We start from the raw sequence: 21,997 nt of genomic DNA, 5'->3' as shown, positions 1-21,997 counted from the left end.
TATCAAAAATACAGCTGCCCCTGATATTAGAAGACTTCAGTCAGAGACCCCCTCAGGCGACTGAGTTTCCTTGAAGTTGAGCAGTTGTTTTTCTGTTGTGTTTTTTTGTCAGTCATTGTGCATTGTACTTCTGGGGATCTTTCCGCAGCCAGATTTAGCAGCAGACTGAGCGCTCTCCGTGTTCACGTTGTTCTCAGGTACAGGGTGAGTCTGGAAGAGAAACGGAGGCAGCTGCCCAGAAGAAGAGAGGCTTTCCAGGTCAGGCTTGTCCGCAGGAAAGCTGCTAAGCCTTGCAGCAAACTTTTCCCAGTGGCCACTCGCAGTATTGCACAGAGAAAAAAAACCTGGCAGCCTAGAAAGCATTTTCCCCATAAGTCACCACTGTAAAAAAGACGTCTGTAAAACTGTAAAACAGGACACCTCAAACTGCAGAGGAGGTCAATTAGAGCTCTTTGTTTTCTGAATTCTTCAGCCACGGTGGTTTCATATTTGTAAAATCCTTCAAGAGTCGAGAAAAGCGATTTAAAATTCTGTGATGTCATCACAATGTAAAGTCTTTGAGGCAAGCGGGAGAAACGCTACTGCGCATAGTCAGCGGGCCACATACCACCGAACTAAACCTGGAAGCTAGAAAACTTCATTGGTGTACGCGCCAGACGAGCAACTCCATTGGAATGATTAGGCGCCATTTTTGTTTTTTCTAAAGATATTTTGGGTGACTTTTATTGCCTTTATTAGAAAGGAGAGATGTAGCGTGAAAGGGGGAGAGCGAGAGGGGATGACATGCAGCAAAGGGCCGGGGCCGGACTCGAATCCGCAGTCGCTGCGGCAACGACACAGCCTCTGTGCATGGAGCAAATATGGCATATGCACTATGTCGGCAAACAATGCAGTTGGCATTTAGCATTGTTGCCTTACCAGTTCGTGTGCAAGCATTAATTTGACATTTCCAGAGAAATATAGTTTTTCTCTCAGCCAGGTACTGAAAGAAACTCAAATAACTACAGTTTTTGTCAATGCAGTATGACTAGACTGAGATTAATTATAGTCAGAAAGCAGGTTATCCCCACATAAGTATAAGTAGTTTACAAAATAACAATCCCAACATAGCACTCCCCCAGTAAGTAATAGTTTTGTTTGTGCTGTAACAGAACATACATGTCAAAGTTGCTCTGAGAAATGCTGCACAGCTCAGTGTGCAAGCAATCAGTCACCAATACTGCTGTCGTAAGTAATTGATTCATTGTTTAATTATTGACAATTTACTGCTGCAATTCACATATTCAGCTGACGTAAGGAGAACTAGTTAACAGAGACACTCTCTGTTTGGATCATGTCATTTTAAAAATCACACGTCAACTCAGAAACCTACTTCACTAAAGGCTAACAGCCCGGTAATCAAATCTGAGCTGTTGGTGTATGTGGTTTATGTATAACACTGCATGACTCATCACTTCATGTTGTGCTTTACCTTTGCACAAGCTAGCATTGCGGTCATGGCAGGGTGATGACTGACTCCAGTAAGAGCCCTTGTACGTAGATATCCGGTGACAGCGCCCTTTGAATCTGGTCCAGTTATGAGGTGGAAGGCCCTGTCCTGTTTATGTTCCACTGCGTGTATCATTTAACCTTTCCCCTGGATCTGAACTCTTTATTTTGATGCAAGATGTTTTGTGACTCCTTTAATGGTTGTTCAAGCAATTCAGTTTCCTCATTATGAAATTGTACAACAGTAGGGAAAAATATATTTATAGAAAACTGGATTTTTAAATATTGCCTTTCTTTTAAACTAATTATATTGATTCCTTCCCACAGTACATCTTCGGGGAATTCAGCCCTGATGAGATCAATCAGTTTTTTGTGACTCCACGATGTTATGTCGAGGTAAGCAGCCGGATTACAGTTTTGTTTTCACATTAATACATTTTCATTGCATTAGCTTCTTTGACATGAAGCCTCAGGTTTCATGGGAAATGTAACTTAATTCTTACACTAATCCTAATATACTACAGAGGCTCCACGTTGGCCAAAACATGCTATTACAAAGGTACCACCATTAAGTGATGATTGTTTTTTTGATGCTCCATGAAGCCCCTTCTGAGATGAATGCTATGTCTAAATGTAATTGATGTAATTGGTAAATAAATGTCATTTTTTTTATCCTTTCTATTTTCAGTGATCTAGATAATTACTTGCATATCACCCACAAAATGACCCATGTAGATCAAGTTAGTCATGCTGTTATCTTGCGTTTGTGAAGAAAAGATTTCCTTGCATGCCTCCACTGAGATCTACTGATTGATTGGGGACCACATTTAACAGCAACAAAACTACATTCAAACACTGTTTACACGTTCTCACCACTACTCATGCAGTATATTTCAGTCTCATAATCCAGTCGCATGCTCAGTACTTCACGAACACATGGATTTTCACTAAAACCTTACTTTTTAAAACTGACCTGAAAGTGAAACTACGTTCTCTTCAAGGACAGACTCCAACACTAACTTTTATTTGTGAAACTGCATGTGTTTGAAGAGAACTGAGCATGTAACTTAAAAAAAGTGAGACTTGGATGACACTGCACAAGTTGTGTGAGAGTTTGTAAATAGATGTTTTGACATAGTTTTGCTTTTGTTAAATACATACCCCAATTAGTAAATCAATATGTTTGGCGTTGTCTGTGCTAGAAAAACATTTTTTTTTTCACAAAATTCAAGGTAACATGACATGACTGATTGATATGCAAACTGTCAATTTGTGGGTGAAGTATTCCCTTAACTGGTAGTCAATGCTTCATGATGCTTGTAAATGTAATTCCTCAATACTGGTGGATTTTTTAAATTTGCTGTTTTCTTTTAAATTCCTAATTTTGCCATTTGCCTCCCCACAGCTTCCTCCGTTCAACGACAAAGTCCCGTGCGTCAGTCAGTCTTCTGGTATGTACATCTCCTATAAAGTCGATCGCTAGATAATTATTTTTTTCTCATGAAATTTTTTAAGCAACAAAATATCCTCCCGTGTATATGGAGCTGACTATTCTCATGCTCTTAGTCAAAGCAGGTCTTAAAAATGTATGACTGAAACCCAGGCTAAACTGACCTGACTTTCTTGGCAGGGAGATGCTTTTCATGTGATTATGTAATATACAGTATTTATACATACAGTATACCTTTATTGTTTAGTATGGATTACATATATATATGCACATCTTGACATTTTCATTATTTTAAGAATACGTTTTAATTTTTTACATCTCGGGCCACCAAATTAAAAATGTAATAGCAGCCACCTGTCTTTGAAATGGTACCAGTTTGCACATGACATTTGCCTTACCTTGATTTGTATTGATTATTTAGGAAGTTACTGCACTCCTGCTGTACCTTATATTATGGAGTCTATGGGACTGCAGGTTTGCGGTGAGTTGAGGAGTCTGACACCCTGTGGCTTGACTAGCTGTTGTACGTTTGCTGTAAAACTCAAAATCCAGGTTTCAAAAACTGGTGGCTTTCTTAAACCTTGCGCCTGTATTCTTTCTCTTGCCTGTTGGTAAAATCTGTAGAGCTTTGCATGCTCAAGATACTGTGAAGTATCTTATCTTCTCTTGCATATAATGCATTTTCACCACTGCAGGGCTCCCAGTTGAATACCTATTGGATTGAATTCTCGTATGATTTAACAAATCACGGCTTATTTACTAAGGGCATAGTGGTGGTTGTATGTGATTGCTAACATGTGTGTACATATTTGAGCCTTGCTTTGTCAAGGTTTTACTGCTGAATGCATTTTACAGCCATTTTAGTGAGATTTCAGTAACACTAACAGAAGATCTTCTAATCCCAGTAGAGGAAGTAACTGCTGTTTTTATACACTTTAACCCCTGCAGAACGTCAGGGTTTACAGTTTGGGTGAACAGCCGGTTGTGTCATGACAAAAGCCACTTGGATGATTTTTCTTATTTGCACTTACTAATGTTTCCTGTTTGTTCACCTTTTTTCACTTTGCGCCTCTGCATAATAATTTACTATTAAGCTGCCTTGCAACACATTTTAACTGAACAATGAAGTTTTGAAATGATGACCTAATTTGTTTGTGCACACTTCTGTTCTACATTTAAGGGAGTAAGAGACACTTGAAAATGGTAATATAAAAATGTACTCCGTTTTTAAGAAGTTATGTTTTTTGATGTACAAACTTGATGTTCAGTCCATGATAAAAGTATTCAGACCATTTGACTTCTGACATATCTCAAAAATATATATTTGAAATTCATTCCAACTTCCTGAGCATTTCTCAGTAACATATTAGCTTCCTTTGTGATAATATTGGTACACCGACAAACAGACAAACATTTTTCTTAAAATCATATGTTCAGATCAGATGTCTTCATCATAGCAGGTCATCAGACTGCATGAAGTATTTGGGACATTCGCATTTATGGTAAATTTACGGATGACATTTGAATGTCATTTTAGGTCTCATAAGAGAAAAATAGTAATAACAATATATATAATAACAACATAATAACAATATATATAATTTTGCACCCTTATAGTTTTAAACCCTGCCAACACAGTTAAAAAAGTTGTAAACAGTCTAGAACTAAACTTGGCCATCTGTTAAAGAATATTGTTAGAATATTTAAAAAAAAAAACTTTGTTAATGTTTGAAGGTAGGTAAAGCCATAAATGAATGAATAAGGTAGGTCTGTTATGTCTTGTAGTGTGTCATCATTTGTCTTGTTCTGCTTTGTTTGTACACTATTTTGCAATTAAATGTGCGCAAGCCTACCTTTTGTTAAATGATTTTAGATGAAATGTTAATTAGTAAAAAGTTACAATAAGCCGGTGAGCCTTGTTACTGCCATTAGCCCACATTAGTAATAAGTACTGAACAAAACAGATAATAAATGTAGAATATTTTGCTTTTGTGGTAGTTTAGCTCAAAATAAATGTGTTAAATTTAATAATTCAATACATTTAAATTGATTTCTATACATTTCACCTTTTATTGAGTAAAACATGCATTATTAGTACATTTTGGGCTCATAAAATGTGCCAGTCATTTTAGAAAGAAACTTTGAATTGTCCATAAAATCAGTTTTCATCAATACTTTCCACCAGTCTCGTGGTTTTTTTCCCCATCAGAACCATCATTGAAACGGTTTTAACAGAAACTGCTAATAAAATCAGGGCAGTTAACAGATTATCTTTCACCACATAAATTTATGTCACTGCTTTCCAAGTCTGCCCATTCGATGGTTTTCTGCCACTCAGGAAATGAGACAAACCCTAAAACTAAATTGTCTTTTTCTGCCTAACTGTAGTTACCCTGATTCTGGATATGTAAGCAACATTCCTGTGATCCACATAAGTCCAGAAGGAATGTGGTTCAGTTGAGCACAGACACAACAGTAGTTGTTGGAGCTAAAAATAGGTCCGTCAGGATTTGTTTCTTTTTAGTTGGATGTCTGATCCTGCCAGACAGCTCCCATGACCCCTTTTGGGTGATGTCTTAGTTGTTAAAAAATAAGGACTTTGTAACAAACTCATCAGCAGAGAGTAAAATACAACAGTGTGTGTTTTTATATTTAGGCTGTATTTGAAGGCAAAATTGTGTGTTTCTAATTGATTGAAATGTCATCTGCAGCAGAAGACTATCAGCGCATTGAGTTTGGTGTTGACGAGGTGATGGACTCCAAGCCTGTCGGGGTGAACGATCCTTTATTCAAGGTGTCGAGCACCCTCAACCCCCAGGCTCCAGAGTTCATCCTGGGCTGCCAGCCGGCCCAGAAGGCCCAACAGACGGCTCCTCCAGCAGCTGATGTCCCTGATGGAGCCGACTTCAACTCGCTGGACGGCCCTGACTCAGAGGCCTCAGCCATGGACAATCACCAGGCCTGCCAGGACATGGACGGACTCCCTGGCAGCCTGGGACAGCGAGAGAGGAAGAAAAAGAAAAAGCGGCCGCCGGGGTATTACAACTACCTGGAGGGCAGCAACAGCAGCGGTGCAGCAGATGGGACGCCTTTGACAGCACTTGTGAACGGACATGCAATGGGCGGCCCACACCACAGTGCTGAAGATGTGGACGGTAAGGCGTTGTCGGGGGCTGAACTTTCCACCCCCGCACCTGTCTCAACGGTAACATCTACAGCTGCTGTGGCAGCAGCCAAGTTTGCCCCCTCACCCACTGCCAATCAGAGGACTTGTGATAGCCCTGATGACTCTTCTTTGGACTTAACAAGTGGAGCTGCCTCTTTATCAGATGGCAACAATGCAACTTCCTCCTCTTCATCCTCCTCTCAAAGCAGAGGGATGACAGAGGGACCGAGGACTGCAGATCAGCAGCCAGATCATTTGGCTCCACAGAGCCCTGAACTTTCAGATACTCCACACAGCCCCCGCTCCAAATCCCCTCTTTCTCCTTCAGCTGCTGTGGCCACCCCCTCTGTCGCCACTTCCATTACGACTACTGAACTGGAGGGAAGGGAGCTAGCAGACAACGGGGTGGCCAATGGGTTAGAGGAGACTGATACTCCCGTCAGTGCAGACGAACACAAAGAAGACTGTGAGAGTGGGGAGCAGGCTCAGCAGGTCTCCCCAGACTCTGCTGCCCAGTCGGTAGTGACAGAGCAGGCCCACTCACCTGTGATTCCAGCTGCACCTACTGCCAACCTCCCCAAATCTTGGGCTAGCCTCTTCCACAACTCCAAGCCTCTGCCTGGGAGCCCTCAGGCCTTTGTGGAGGTAAAGAATGTTGTGGAAGTTGTGTCTCCTTCCCTCGCTACGCCAGAGCAGCCTGAGAAAGTTGGGGAGGTCAAAGAAGGCCCTGTCCATGTTTCAGAGGATCCTATGGCCCCTAAACTTGCAGGTATTATGTGAAGATGCTCATTGTGTATCTTTAAAACAAGCCCGTCATACCTGTTTTCTGCTGCTTTTAGCCTAAAGAGTTTTGCTGCAGAAGTACATTGCTGTGAAATTCTCTTCCCCTCCACTTGGTGGCAGTGTTGAGACAATTGTACTGCATCTGCTGTTTGTGTTCCTGTGTGAGTGTGAGGTTTTAAACACATGGTGTTTTGGAAGAGGAAAAGTGACTAGTGACCAAACTTCATATTCTGCTGCTCATTATCCTGCATATCATATATATTAAGCTTGAGCTGCTCATCTCAATAACTCGTTGCCACAGGTTCATGTTATTAACATGTTGCTCTCATGTTCAAGAAATTCAAAAAACGAACACTAGATGGTGGTAAAACATTGACAATAGCTGTCTGAGATCAAGCCATTAGTCACATTTGTGTCACTCAAGTTACCACACTAACCAACACTATTATAAGTCAGCCTTTAAAGGCGCAGGTGGGTGATTTTCTTTTACTCTCGAGGCATCTTTCTTTGGACAGTAATCCTATGTGTAAGAGTGATATTTAACCCCTTTTTAACTGGATTGACATCACTTTTCTTTTGCTGCTCTCAGATGCCTTTTGCAAGGATTTAAACATTTGAACCCTGCAAAAATGGGTTTGATTTCTTTCGGCAATGTGGGAAAAGGCAAGAAGAACCTTATTAAAAAATGTACTGTGAAATAGATTTAGAAATTTATTGAAAATGAGCAGAGGAAAATTGTCCAGAAAACTATATTCTCAATTATCACAGTGGTAATTGAAAGTTATGTAGATAATTATTGTTATTTTTACGCACTATTTCCCTGTCATTTTTAAAAAAATTTTACTGTCCTCCTGTTCTTTCCTTTTTTTGTGCTAATTTTCTTGTAACTTTTACTAATTTCTTGCTTTTTTTTGTCATTTCTTCACAAATGCTCTTTGCCTTCTACCATTGTTTTCGAAAGAAATCAAGCCACTTTGCTCAGATTTCAAAGGGTTAAAGAGGGACATGTGGCATCTTCTGTGCAAATGTATATTTCATATTTAATGTCATGAGGTGGTTAAAAGTGCTCGTTGGACCATTACTTCAGGGTGCAGTTTAGATACTATAATGTGTGATAGTTCACTTAGCATTACCGAATTGCCAAACTTCGCTTTTAGCTGTAATTTAGATGAAATTTGACATGTTGAATAATTTTAGTAATCCTAGGGACATAATAGCCCGTCACAAACAACACAAACTGGCACACATGCCGTAAAGTCTGCAGAGTTGCAGCGTCAACATTCATTCAAATGAAACAGTAGACTTTTTGCCAAAAAAGAAGAGTATTTCTTGAAACATCTCATTGATCAAGTCAGGCTAGAAAATAAACTGAGGCCCAACAATTATGGTTTGGCTTCATGTGAAGAAGGATCAGTTGCAGCGAACACACAAACGAGCACAGTTTAGTGTGATTTGAGATCTCTTCAGGGTTCATTTAAGAACTTGCAAACAGTTACAGGAGTATTTTGCCCCACCGTGTAAAGTCATTCTGAACTATTTGTTTTTGGCTATCTATCTTTTAAAAGCAGTGTGCAATATTTGAGTTCCGTATGTACTAGATCACCTGGATTGTGATGCACGTATGCATACATATGGGTTGCTACACAGTTGAAGGACATTTACCACAGACCTCTTTTGTGTCTGTCTACCCAAAACACGTTTTCAGCACATTGTCTTGTTTTTAAGGTGCGTAGCCTCTAGGGTGATATGCACATTATTATTTTTACTGTCACTATGTGTTCCTATTAGAGATGTAAATGTTACCTATGCATGCAAATGAACCAGAATACCTTGTGGCTGTATCTTTATCTGAAGATCAAGATTTTCTTAGCTTGACGGCCATTAGTCAATTCTAGATATGTTAAAGCACTAGAAAGGCTGAAATTACATATATTGAAAAGAACCAGTGGGTCGTATTGACCCTCAAGACTCTTAATCAGCAATGAGATTACAAGCAGATGAAAATTTTCTCCGCTATTCTGAAAATGCGCCTTACCAGTATTTATGCCTCCGCACTGGGAACTGCCAAGGTCGGAGCCATTGTGTTTTTGGGTTGTCAATCCATCTGTCTGTAGGTCCGGCCCAATATATATTTTTTTTAATTTAGCAAAAAACATCCACTTAGACTGAAGGATGGACCGATGCGGTTTTGGTGGTGATTGGTCAAAGTTCAAGGTAACGGTGACCATGTCTGTCTCATTCTTGTGAATGCAATATGTGAAGAACAGCACATTTAATGGAATTTATTCAAATTTGGCACAAACGTTCAAGTGGACTCAAGAATGAACCTCTTAGAGTCTGGTGGTCTGGAGCGTCCAGTAGCTCAGTTGGTAGAGCGGGCGCCCCATGTACAGAGACTGTGTCCTCGCCGCAGCGGTCGTGTGCTCGACTCCAGCCTCGACCCTTTGCTGCATGTAATCCCCTCGCTCTCCCCCTTGCACACTTACTCTTTCCTATCCATCAAAGGCCAAAAAGCCTCCCAAAAATATCTTAAAAGAATCTGGTGGTCAAAGGTAAAAGTCACAATGACCTCTTACTTTGTGCTGATGATGCAATGTGTTTTGGGAAAACTGTAGTTAGATTGTTACCATATAAGTACTTTATGTACAGTCGGAAAGATGCATAAGATTGCACATCTTGATGATCTATTTTTGTTGCCTAATGTGTGTATGTCACTGGATTAATAGTCACAGCTGCAGAGATAAAATGAATGATTTTCTTTCCATGACTCGGTTGCATAAAACTAAGTCCACGTTACCATGGGAGCTGTGTTACTGAATGACAGTCTCCCTTCCTAGGCGTGGTACAGTAAGCTCCTGCTCTTATTCCGACAGTTTCTTGTGTTGTTGTCACAAGAGGTTGAAAGAGAAGAAGGAACATTTGTTGTTTGTTTGGTATCTGCTGTAGTATTCACTGCTGTATCAGAGTGCTAAACGCTAGAAATGATGTGTTTTCATTGTTTGTTTGTGATGTCGAAGCTACCATGTTTAAGAACATTGTGTCTGTTTGAATCCCCAGAACTTATTGAGAATGTGAAGTTGATACATAAACCAGTGTCTTTGCAGCCGAGAGGACTGATCAACAAGGGAAACTGGTGTTATATCAACGCTGTATCCTTTCACTCTGCTTTTTGCTGCACCTACCCCTTCAATAATGTGTCTACACATGTGTATGTTTTGCTGCGGGTAACGTAGCTAGATCTGATATTGGTGCAAAGCCAAGTCGCACAAAAGATAAATGGTGTCACGTCCACGGCAAGCTGGTATGTCTTTAAAAAATACCGTGCCATTGTGAAATGTAGTTGTTTGTCCGTGGCAGACACTTCTGAATGAGTTTCAGCTCTGCCAGGAAATTTCCTCTGAAGCCAGGAAAATACAATTTTTCTTTCGAGGAAAGCTCAAAACACGCTACTTAAGACCAATTATGTAAGAGGTTTATGGAGACTGCTGAAAATTTTGATTCAATTCGATTGGAAAAAACAACTTAAAATCTGAAATAGAAAAAAATCGTAGTATTCAAACTCTACAAAATGACACCAGGGGTTCTTCAAATTAGATCGAGTGGTATCAATTTAGGAATATTACAGCAGCATGTCAAAATTTCTCCTACATGCCGTTTTCCTCCCTGACTCTGAACACTCAGACCCTACAGGCCCTGATTGCGTGCCCTCCCATGTATCACCTGATGAAGTCCATTCCTCTGCATAATGAAACGCAGAGACCGTGTACCTCCACACCCATGATGGACAACTTGTAAGTAGCATTTCTTCAAGCTGAATTCATTGTGCCAAAGTATGTTTTCCTCAGAGACATCATAATTGTTTCTTTGTTTCTGACAGTGTAAGGCTGGTGAACGAGTTCAACAACATGCCTGTGCCATCTAAAGCCAAACAGCAAGGTAAGACGTTACACCAGGGGTGTCAAACATATGGTCCACGGGCCAAAACCGGCCACTTAAAGAGTCAGGTCCAGCCCAGGTGACGACTTTGCACACTTAAAAACGATGCACAGGGTTCCCACAGTCACGGAAATCCACAGGAAAAGTCACATAATTCACAATTGCATTCTCCAGAAACGGAAACGTCATGGAATTAGTAAAAGTCATTGAAGATTTTGGAGAAGTCAGGCAATTATATAGTGTGTAATGAAACTGCTACAGTTACCTTCCATAAATAACCTTCCACTTATTATAACTTAACTGCAAATTTATTTTTGGAGCTGTTGACGTAATGTAGCTCTAATATGCGTAGATTTGTGTTTACAAGTCAATGTTTGGCATCACTTACAATTATTCTTATTCCTCCCTCACTCTGTCTCTCCCTGTATGCCAACAAGCTGATATTATGTGCGAAGTAAGTTTGAATCTGATAAGTTTGAAACATGTTGTGCAGTTGGGGCAAGAAAAAATAAGTTATGGGTCCCCGAAAAGCCATGAAAACATTTTGAAATTTTGAAAATGTGTGGGAACCCTGGATGCACATAGTGAAGGTTGGGGAACAGTAAGTAGCCTGCGTCATGTAAAATGCTGCTTTCGAGGCTTTTCCACTGTGACCAGAAAAAACATAAACATTAAAAAAAACATTAAATACTTGTGGTTATATTTAAAGGTTCAACATTGTGCAAAATGTTGTTGTTCAGCAGTTTCAGTACAAAAGACTCAATCAGACATGTGTCTTGAAATGATACTGGTATAATCCTGTTGCTATGGCATTGCCAAAATTTAAGATTTATAATTTGTAGGGCTGGCTGATTCATCATCATAGATTACGGAAATACGTTGATTTCCAAAATGTGTGTCATAATATAGTAAGCTGCACCTGGTCTAAGCATGGATTCCTCTGTTGAGCAAGCTCCAGCCCATGACAAGTGAGAAAACAACATAAGAAAATAACTTTTTAGATCGTAAAGATTGATTGAATAAAGATTATTTAAATATTAAGACAAGTTTTTGTTTTTTTATTGTGGTAAATTAATCGTCATATTAACTAAGTAATAAAAATATATTTAGTCATGGATAACGTAGTTGTTAGAAATTAGTCGTGAGATTTATCAGCGAATAGAAAAAGTAACTGTCAGATAAATAGAGAAACAAAAAATTGTTTGGTGGACCACTAATAAATGGTTTCTATGGCAGCGGATAACTTAACCTGCTGCCTGAATAACTCTAGTTTGATGCGGTGATGTCAGCATTACTTCACTACAGTGGAAATGTATGGAAAAATGAACATGCAATGACAGTGAGTTGAAGACTGACCAAGACATTTTGATGAAGTCACGCTCATTTTTTCCTAAGACATCTCAGGCTGTTCATTATCAGTTTTGTATACGCAGTGGTTTTACTGGTCCAGCCCACTTGAATCCAAAATGGGCTCTACGTGTAGCCCGTGAACTAACCAAACACATTTGGTTTTATTTTCTGTCCTCATCACTGATGTGTGATTTGAATCTGTGTCCACAGCTGTTGGTGATAAGGTTATGAAAGACATTCGGCCCGGTGTACCTTTTGAACCGACCTACATTTACAGACTCCTCACTCTCATCAAGTCAAGTCTCTCTGAGAAGGTAAACTATGCTGCCTTTTGAATCAATTCACATTAACTGCATAGGTGTTGCAGGTTTTTTTAATGATCACACTCTTTTAATACATTTCCTCTGGAACATAGCGTGCTGGAAGGGAATGTCCTTTTCTTTTTTACACATTTTTCAGTTCAGAATTTGACAGCTCACCTCAATAAAGGCTGCTGATGCGTTATGCATGCTTAGTCAGTTCTGATACAATTTTTAAGGAATGAAATTACATAAACACACTGAGATTGTTATCTTTGTTAAATTTAATGAAGCTGACGCTCATCCTGTCTGGCTTGTTAAACATGCGTCCCAGTCTGTTTACCTCAGTGAATGACTGTGCATGCACATTCATAATAAACCTGCATTTTATTCGACAGTAAGCATTCTTGGATGAGTGTTTTAATTCGTGCTGATGTCCTTGTGCTTTACTCGCAGGGTCGACAAGAGGATGCGGAGGAGTATCTTGGCTTCACTCTCAACGGACTGCACGAGGAGATGCTGGCTTTGAAAAAACTAATCTCGCCTCAGGAAGAGAGTAAGCATCTTTTACCTCTTCCGTATCCAAACCATTTAAGATAAGATCATTGCAGATGTCGTTTAATTGGATCAGTCTTCTTTGTGTATAAGGTACAGAGCCAGTTTGTAGTATTCAGGGGAATATACTGGCAGAAATGGAATAGAATATAACAAGTGTGTTTTCTTTAGTGTATAATTACCTGAAAATAATAGATTTTGTTACTTTTGAATGAGCTCTTCATATCAACACAGGAAATCACCATGTTGCACCCCCATGCTCCAAGAATGGCCCAGAACAGACAAATCAAATACTGACTCTAGATATGGCCGTTTGTGTTTTCGCATCAGCCGCTGTCTGTGACGAGCCGAACAGCGTCAGAGAAACACTGATTTGTAACATGAAACTGCTTTATTCAGTGTTTTCACCAGTTTTAATCACATGGTCCGTTTGTTTTGGAGAGGAAGAGACCTCTGTGGATAATTTGGTTCCTGGTAAAAACCTCCTGAAAAAACAGAAATCTATCCAGGAGAAGTTTCAGCTTGTTGCACTGTAGTCCTCACCACTAGATGCCACTAAAATCCTACGCACTGTGCCTCTAAAGATGATTTCTTGTGTGAATTACTTTGTGCATTATCAAACTGCAACAAAGATCAAGTATCTTGTTGAGCTTGTGAAGTTTTTGTGCTGTTTGTTGGTTTATCCTGACCAATTTTTGTATTATTTACAGAAGGGAGAAATATGTCTTTGCAACAGAGCAGATGTGACCTGACACACCTAATGTTTCTCAACAGTCTCAGACTATGATAAATATTCACTCCGCCCCACAAATACCAATGTCACCTTTAATAACTTGTTTACACTTATAAAATTAAACCTCTGTTATAATGCAGTGATTGTAGTGTCAGTTAAAGTGCTTTTGTGTTTTCTGCAGCTTTAAAACCAACATAAATTCAGGAGAAGAGTAATTTTTACGTACTTAAAGGCTGTTTGACGTGATCATTTGACCTCTAACATATTTTTTCTTTGTTTTTTTTTGGACAGAACCTCCCACACCCAACGGCCCAGAGTCCCAGCCAGGTGTGGAGGAAGATGTTGCTGATAAGGAGGAAGAAGGTAGTGAAGACGAGTGGGAGCAAGTTGGACCCAGAAACAAGACCTCCATCACTCGCCAAGCTGACTTTGTCCGCACACCCATCACTGACATATTTGGTGGGCACATCAGGTACGTTGACAGATCGTTGTGAAGATTTGTTTCAGAAACACATTTTTATGTGAATTGAAATAGAAAGAGTTTCTAATGGCCGGTGAACGTGTGGACTGATTTCTGCATGTTTTTTTTCTCCATAACATTCTCTCCAGGATGGTGCTATAACTAACACAAATTCAGCTGGTCCTTGTGAATTTTACAAGACCTTGCAATTTTGTCCAAACACTATTTAAAACTGTTTAAAACTGGCAAAAACTTAATTGTAGAGCAACGTGCAGTATGTTGATTTGCTCAGCCCATCCTTGTCCCTCCTTCTCTTTCGTAAAGTGAGATTGGTAATCAGCAATTAGCTTGCTCTGATAATGCAGTGTGCTTTTGTGAATAGTTGAATCTGAGTATATACAGAGAAAGATGCACATTTTTGTGCACGATCTCTCGTCTAATATGTATACATCATAGATGCATTATTTTTAAATCACTTGTATAAAACTAAGTCCACGTTACCATGGGATCTGTGTTCCTGAATGACAGTCTCCCTTCCTAGGCGTGGTACAGTAATTTCTTGCTCTTATTCAGACAGTTTCTTGTGCTGCAGTCACAAGAGGCAGGAATAGCAGAAGGAACATTTGTTTTGTGATTCGGGACTGATCTGTAATAATATTACTCTGATAATATCAGTATGCCACAGTGTTAATATAACTGAAAGAATGCTCTCAGAACAGAAAAATACTGAAAGGTTTTCATTGTTTGCTTGGGTTGTTTATTATTGGTGCATAGTTTCTTAGAAATTTCATAACAGAGCTTTATGCTCCTTTTGGATATGGCTTCTGTTTCCAGTTAATACGTCAGCCTTGAGAGATAATTGTCATCTTCATGCCCCCTGCGCTGCTGACGCAGATTCCGATTGAAAGTTTCTGACTTCTGTTCACGGTGGCATCACAAATCAGTCCGCCACCAGCCATTTCAAGCTTTTGTCCAACTTGCACCACAGTCCTTCAGCATAACAGCTACCGTGGGCCGCTTGTGGTCAGAAGTCTGGACAGCAAGACGTGGGGCACACATTCACAAACAAAGGTCTTAACTTTCAGACAAATTGGAAAGAACCTGTGCGGGTGTAGCCTGCCTAAATAATATGTTCTGTGAGGTTCTGGTCTGGCACAGTCCTGGTCTACACAGTGTCTTAAAGGATTATTTTCTCAGAAATGGTTGCAACCAGAGAGACATGGAATACAGGAGTGTATGTTTACAGAGTGTGGTGTGTACGCCCACTGAGGCTGGCTCTAACCCATGAGCTGTTCAGGCACGAGTTACAGTATTTGGTTTGTGATTCACTGTTAGTGTTTGAAAATAATGTTTCCCAATTAAAGTCTTTACAACATCAACATTCGCCCATCAGAAGTAGTAAGAATATTAGATGTTTTTTTTTTTTTAACTTTCAGATCTTCCCAGTCATGTGTTGCAATCAGGACATGTTGCTTGAAACAATAAATGGTTCGCTTGTAAAAACCAACTTTTTAAGCAAATGAGTAATTATTTTTGTATGAAATTATTTAAACGATAACCTAATGGTTATTCCTATTAACCCAATGTCTTGTATCTTTTAATATCTAACCTTCTATTTTGTTTTTTTCTCAGATCGGTGGTTTATCAACAAAACTCTAAAGAGTCGGCCACTTTGCAGCCTTTCTTCACGCTGCAGCTGGACATCCAGTCAGAGAAGATCCGCACGGTCCAGGAGGCCCTAGAAACCTTGGTGGCACGTGAATCTGTCCAGGGCTACACCTCTAAAACCAAGCAGGAGGTATGAATAAAGTACACTATCAGCAGCTATGTTTTAGTTAATTAGTGAGCATCACATGTTAACAAATTACAAAAAAATCAGAGAATTAAAATGCTCCTAATAGTTATTTTTGTGGTCTTGATTTTCGGGGTGTTTGTCTGTTATATTGAGATAGATTTCCTATTTGATTTACTGTCATTGAAATGTGTCTGTTGACAGCATGTGCATTAATGGTTTAACATGCAGAGTAACAGGCAAAAATACATATTGAAACAATGGATTTTCTGTGACTATCTTTTATTATTTCCTTGGGTCTGAGAACACAAGCCCTCACACCTAGAGAAGAAAACACTTCACAACTGGTTCAGGGAGCATCTGCTCTACAGCTGTATTGTGGGCATCTTTTTATTTTTTACATTTGTTTTTGTAACAAATCATTCTGGTCTTTCTCATTTCTGAGACAGTCAGTTTTGGTCTGCAGCGTAGCTCTAGTCTTCTGTATTTTTAAAAGCCCCAAAACTAAATGATTTTAACAGCCCTACAAGCTGTTTTATTTATAAACAGTTTGTCTTGTGCTTGTTTTGTTCTCTTACCTGTTTTGTTTAGCAGAAGATTTAATGGCTATTTTTATTAAGTCTGCACAATACGCAAATATTTTAAATATTTTATCATTATCAGCGACACTTTTCTGATTGCTGGTCTTTCTCGTCTTTTTGTCCTCGTTTTCAGATCGAGATCAGTCGGAGGGTGACTCTGGAAGAGCTGCCCCCGGTGCTGGTGCTCCACCTCAAGAGATTTGTTTTTGAGAAGACTGGAGGCTGCCAGAAACTGACCAAGAACATTGAATACCCCGTTGACCTGGAAATCAGCAAAGGTATGGACCCAAACTCTACCGAGCACACCAGGCCTTTAACTTGACCCATGAGCTCCGAGTGATTACAAAAGTGTAACGCTCACACCAAGTTCATCAACAGTAAACATATAACTTGGTGCAAGTTTACCAGCAGAGGAAATTCTGTTATCATACTGTAACTTCACTATCAAAATGTGGCCTTTTTTAAGTTATGCACCTAATCATGACAGCCTTTTTGCATGTAAGCAAGATTCCTTGATGAGGGACGAAATTATGAAACGCAATTAAACATGTTTCTCATTTTATCTGAGGATGAATAATTCCATGAGATGGCCAGAAAAACCTCAACTGTTGGTACGATTTACAATCTAAAAGATGGTTCTCCAGAGAAGAACATAGTAAAAGAAGACAGAGTGGTGTGTCTTTTCTCCAGGGCAATGAGCTCTCTGCTCAGCTTGTGGGAGTAAGTCATGAAAATGACACAACATTATGCTCTGATTGAATCAGGTTGCAAAATCATTATCTTGCGTAGCTTAAGTAAGAGATTTGTAGACATCTTTGGTGGCTCAGAATGAATCAGGGTGAAAATGTTGCAGTGAAGTTTTGAAACTGTTTTACCGTTTTGTATTATGACATCTGAGCCCTATTATGATGTACATTGCACTTTACCAACATGTTGCAACACATGCTATATTTTATCAGAATTTAAAGGTATACTACACAGGAGTACGCAGGTGCATAGACTCATACGAAATGAATCCTCCTCAATCATCTCATATTAACCATTCAAAGTGTGTGTATTTATATGCAGAGACTCTTCCTCTGCCTTTTCCTTCTTGTTTTTTGTGGGGTTTTTTTGTAGAGAGGTCAGTGGTTAATTGTTAATCGGATAACCCCTGAGAAAAAATTTGACTAGTTATGCATGTCAGTGTTTAGGTTAACTGTGCTCCTCTTCGCTTTACTGCACTGCACACCAACCAGGTCTGATGGGAGCCAGCTAGCAGCATCACTAATTTGGTGATTACCAAAACCCTCCTGGCCTGAAAGCTTTGCTTGGGTTATTCATCCTGGTGAATAAGCAGCGGTCGGAGTGACGCAGTAACAGGAGGGAAACACCATTTGATGGGGGAACACATTTCAATGCAACGCAATGTTTTGGGTTATGAAGGCAAAATTAACAGAAGCTGGCATCCATAGTTCGGGACACAGTGCGCAGGTAAAGTCTGGATTTCATAAAAAAGTAGCAACCAGGCACCAGACTGTAGCAGCATGTGTCTGAGGGGAAGCTATGAAAATGGCTGACACAGCACCCAAAAACACCAAAACAAACACTAATACAGCGAGTTTAGGGTTGGCTTTCACTGTTTTTGGCAACACTGTGCAGTAAAGTTACCCAACAATTCCTGCAGAGTATGCCTTTGAAATGCCTTTAAACTTGTTGGTCTCATCAGTGGATTTTCCTAATCTTGATTTCCTTTCAGATCTCTTGTCCTCTGGAGTGCGGGGCAAAGTTGTGAAAGGCCAAAGAACTTACAGGCTCTTTGCAGGTGTGTTTGTGTTTTGTTGTTCATATACTTCAGTCACATTGTTAAATCTGCTGCGAGGGACGTTGTAATCTTGTCAGTTTCATAACATATTGTCATTGTGGGGGTTGTTAATTTACCATGATGTGGCCCAAAATTACAGTGCTGTGTTGAACCTGAATACATCTGGTTGACAGTCGTCCTTTCATTTCACATCAGGAAATACTTTGGGATCATAATCAATGATTAAAATGTTTTTGGAGAAAGTCTTTGTTTTTCGTAGTTTTCCAAGAAATGGTTCATCCACAGCTGCAGTAAAAGCTCTTTGTAATTAATCATGAAATCATCTGTTGAGCTCTCTTCCTTTTTTTAGTCCCACAATTTTGATTAATGAGTTTTTTCAGAGCCAAAGCATCGAGAGCAGCCAATTTTATTTTGGTGTATAGAATCATTAAAACAGTCACAGTATCCATTATTTAAGCTGCATTGCACAGCATTGTGGGTAAACCTTCAGGGTAAAGTGTTCATAGTAAAAGCTGCTGACATTGCACAGTCTGACTTTGGTGTAAAAGATGAGTAATGCCTTTTAAATATAATATTTCTCAAATGTGTTTTCCTTGTCTCTCATCCAAACCAGTTGTCTATCACCATGGGAACAGCGCGACAGGCGGTCATTACACCACGGATGTCTTCCACATCGGTCTTAACGGCTGGCTGCGCATTGACGACCAGACAGTGAAGGTCATCAACCAGTACCAGGTGGTGAAGCAAACTGCAGAGCGCACCGCCTACCTGCTGTACTACCGCCGCGTCGACCTGCTGTAGACACACGCATACACATCCCAACACACGTGCAAGAATACCCGAATATATCCACCAACGCACACAAGACATACATGCTCCAAATGCACTCGTTGACAGGACAGTACATCTCCACACGACACAAACACACATATAAAACTAATGAACAGGAACACTGCCCAACTTGTTCTCTTGCAAGATTTTCCTCTTCTTCCCTCCTGTACCCGCTTTCCTGAGAACCAGCTTTTCCAACACCTTTTTCCTTGTCTCTTTTTTCTTTTTGGAGGAAGAGAAACAAGCTGCATTCACAAAGATTTCCCTGTGACTGCTCTCTCTTCTCTGTGCACCACTGCTGTTTTTTTTTTTTGTTTGGTTTTGTCCTTTTTTTGTTTTTACTTTTAAAGCAGCGAGGAAAGGACTGTTGAATAGTCAGAGGTGAGGTTGAGGTTTACAGGTTCGGACCTGAGACTCACCTCAGACTGAGCCCACAGCGCGGCTCAGATAGCAAACAGTGGACTCACACACAGGAAGAACTATCTACCACAGGCTGCAAGTGGACCGCTGGGGTAATTTGAATAACCTTTTTAAGGAAATGATAGAGTTATATCAGTGTTTGCCTTTTGTCGAGGGGGAACTGTTGGCCTAATGTATTTGCAGCAGTTTAAAAGCCTGTCTGAATTTGCCCTCGTGCATTGAAAAGACCCAGCACCAGCATTTATCATGAGTCTCTCCTCCCAAGACCAGATTGTCTTCTTTGCCACCAACACAAACTCACCCATTTCCTCACTTTTACGATGCTTTTAAATCTCGGTACAACTTGAGCCATCAAAAACGGGGGGGAAAAAACGCTGAGGTGGTACATTGAGAAATGAACAGCTTCCTTGTTTGAGAGATCCTTGTTATGGTATCTGGGTTTAGATTTAGAAAGACTATCTAAAAATAAAAAAAAAAAATATTAATGCGCTTTAGAATTTAATAACAAATATGCTTCTGTGCACAAAGTATAAACTGATTGATGATTACGATATGACAGGCAAATGCATATTTTGCAAATATTTAGATGAAAATGTAAAAAAAAAAGGGAAAAAAGAAAAAAAAAAAACCTAGCTGACTGAAAACTCGTTTGGGTCCCAAAGGGCTGTGCTAGTTTTTAGACTCAGTTATTGCACTGGAGAGATGGCAACCAATCAAGACAGATTCCACTGCAAAACCTGCCCTTGTTTACTTTGTACATTTCCTTCTCTGTCCATTCTTTTTTTGTCTTTTCTTGTCTAAAGGTTCCACCTGTGTATAGGTGGCTTATCAGTGTAGTTTTTGAGCCACACCACCCCTCTTACCCCCCAACTCAGCAGAAAGCGGGGGCTGCCTTAGGTTCAATGTGTGATGTTTTTCCACTCAGTGTACAAATCTAACCCTAATCAGGCGCCAACAGCAAGTCTAATGTCTGTGAGGAGTTAGGGGAATGTACCTGACACCTATGTATTTACTCTTTTGTGGTTCAGCATTTCCTCCTAGTCGAGGGAAACTGAGCATTGAGGGGAAGTGGGACTACATCTGTGCTAAGCTCTGCATAAAAAAAACAAACCTGGACATGTGCACAAAAGGAGATGGTGTTTGCTTTTGTTGAAGATATTGATTTTTTTTGATCATTCATTGATTGTGATTTAGTTTTGAGTTACTAAAAGTTGTTTTTTTTTCTTCTTTTTGTCATTGATCATTTATTAGATGTCCCCATGCTCTCGCTCCCTTAAGAAAAAAGTATGCTTGCATTTGAATTGGTGTTTGAAAAGAAATTACACAGGCTAAAGCACAACAATGAATAAAATTGAACTAGTTCTTTGCTTGATATTTATTTCCATTTTTCTCATTTTCTCTTTTTCATTATTTTTTTTTTTCCTGTTCAGGACCCAGTTCATTCCAACCACCAGTGTCAGAATCTCAGTATTAACACTTTCAAAATGTAATCAGCTCAAGTATTCCTACACAATTTCGGCTTGTGTACTTTCTTCATGAAAGGCCTCTTTTTTGTTTCCTGCATAGTTAATAGAAACAAGGTACACAGGTGAGAGGGTGGTTTTCCCACATTTTACAGCTTCAGATTAAAGAGATGGTGCAGTGTAAAAACATTAAGTATTTAACTTAATTTAACACGTCCCTCACGGTGCTTGGCTGTAAATTCACAACGACTGATTTGTTACAATTTGAAGTGAATATTTTTCATACTTTCACATTAAATTATTTTTAGCTTCTATGTAATTTAACATCATTATGTGGTGCAATTGAGAAATTGAATTTTTCATGCAGCTTTCAAAGTGAGAAACCTTCCCCAGGTAAACCAAAGGACAACATTAATATAGGCCCCTGCTGCCTTTCCTCCACTATCTGTTCAAACTTTATTTTGCCTTCTCCATCTGAGGTCTCGTTGCCATGTCTGCGACTCATTCCACACAGAAAACGGAGGCATGCCGTTTAGACAGCAAACACATCTTCTAACTTAAACCATAGTTCAGTTGTGCTGCTGGCTTTGTAGTCATTTCTGCACAAATTGTGACATTGTTGATTTGCATATTTTTCTTTTCCCCTTTTTGAAGAATGTTTGGGAGTTGGGACTTTGAACGGACACCTTGAGCTTTCTGTTGTACAGTTTTATCTCAGTCTCTCATGGCTGGTCAGGAAATGTGCTGGTGAAATGCTTCAATAATGTCTCTCTTTTCAGTATGTGCTCCTAACACTATTGTCTGCTGGGAATTGTTGGGATATTGACCTAAAAAACAAAAGAAAAAAAAAACAAAATCTATACTGTCTTTTAATTTTAAGCCTCCA

At 39.6% G+C, this 21,997-nt stretch overlaps 1 protein-coding gene across 4 annotated transcripts in view; it reads left to right on the top strand.

The window, feature by feature from the left end:
* The window catches only part of usp10 (ubiquitin specific peptidase 10), a 28,203-nt gene extending 7,183 nt beyond the window's left edge, over nucleotides 1–21,020 (top strand). Inside the window, exons 2-15 of one of the 4 annotated variants that reach the window (XM_042490405.2) lie at nucleotides 1,816–1,884; nucleotides 2,894–2,939; nucleotides 3,360–3,419; nucleotides 5,653–6,873; nucleotides 9,945–10,036; nucleotides 10,569–10,678; nucleotides 10,765–10,823; nucleotides 12,384–12,487; nucleotides 12,929–13,028; nucleotides 14,052–14,232; nucleotides 15,853–16,018; nucleotides 16,727–16,871; nucleotides 18,332–18,397; nucleotides 19,011–21,020. In XM_042490405.2, the coding sequence (XP_042346339.1) occupies nucleotides 1,816–1,884; nucleotides 2,894–2,939; nucleotides 3,360–3,419; nucleotides 5,653–6,873; nucleotides 9,945–10,036; nucleotides 10,569–10,678; nucleotides 10,765–10,823; nucleotides 12,384–12,487; nucleotides 12,929–13,028; nucleotides 14,052–14,232; nucleotides 15,853–16,018; nucleotides 16,727–16,871; nucleotides 18,332–18,397; nucleotides 19,011–19,198 (2,607 nt within the window). In that variant the 3' untranslated portion in view covers nucleotides 19,199–21,020. Of the gene's footprint in view, nucleotides 1–1,815; nucleotides 1,885–2,893; nucleotides 2,940–3,359; nucleotides 3,420–5,649; nucleotides 6,874–9,944; nucleotides 10,037–10,568; nucleotides 10,679–10,764; nucleotides 10,824–12,383; nucleotides 12,488–12,928; nucleotides 13,029–14,051; nucleotides 14,233–15,852; nucleotides 16,019–16,726; nucleotides 16,872–18,331; nucleotides 18,398–19,010 lie in introns of all 4 variants that reach the window. The other 3 variants (XM_042490327.2, XM_088077749.1, XM_042490484.2) reach the window with 3 other exon arrangements.
* Nucleotides 21,021–21,997: the final 977 nt, after the last annotated feature.

Source organism: Plectropomus leopardus, chromosome 1 (assembly GCF_026936395.1).
Source record: "Plectropomus leopardus strain MGB_pleo_1.0 chromosome 1, ASM2693639v1, whole genome shotgun sequence".
Classification (NCBI taxonomy): Eukaryota; Metazoa; Chordata; class Actinopteri; order Perciformes; family Serranidae; genus Plectropomus; species Plectropomus leopardus.
Note: the sequence above shows the minus strand (reverse complement) of the source record. Positions and strands in the feature narration are given on the sequence as shown.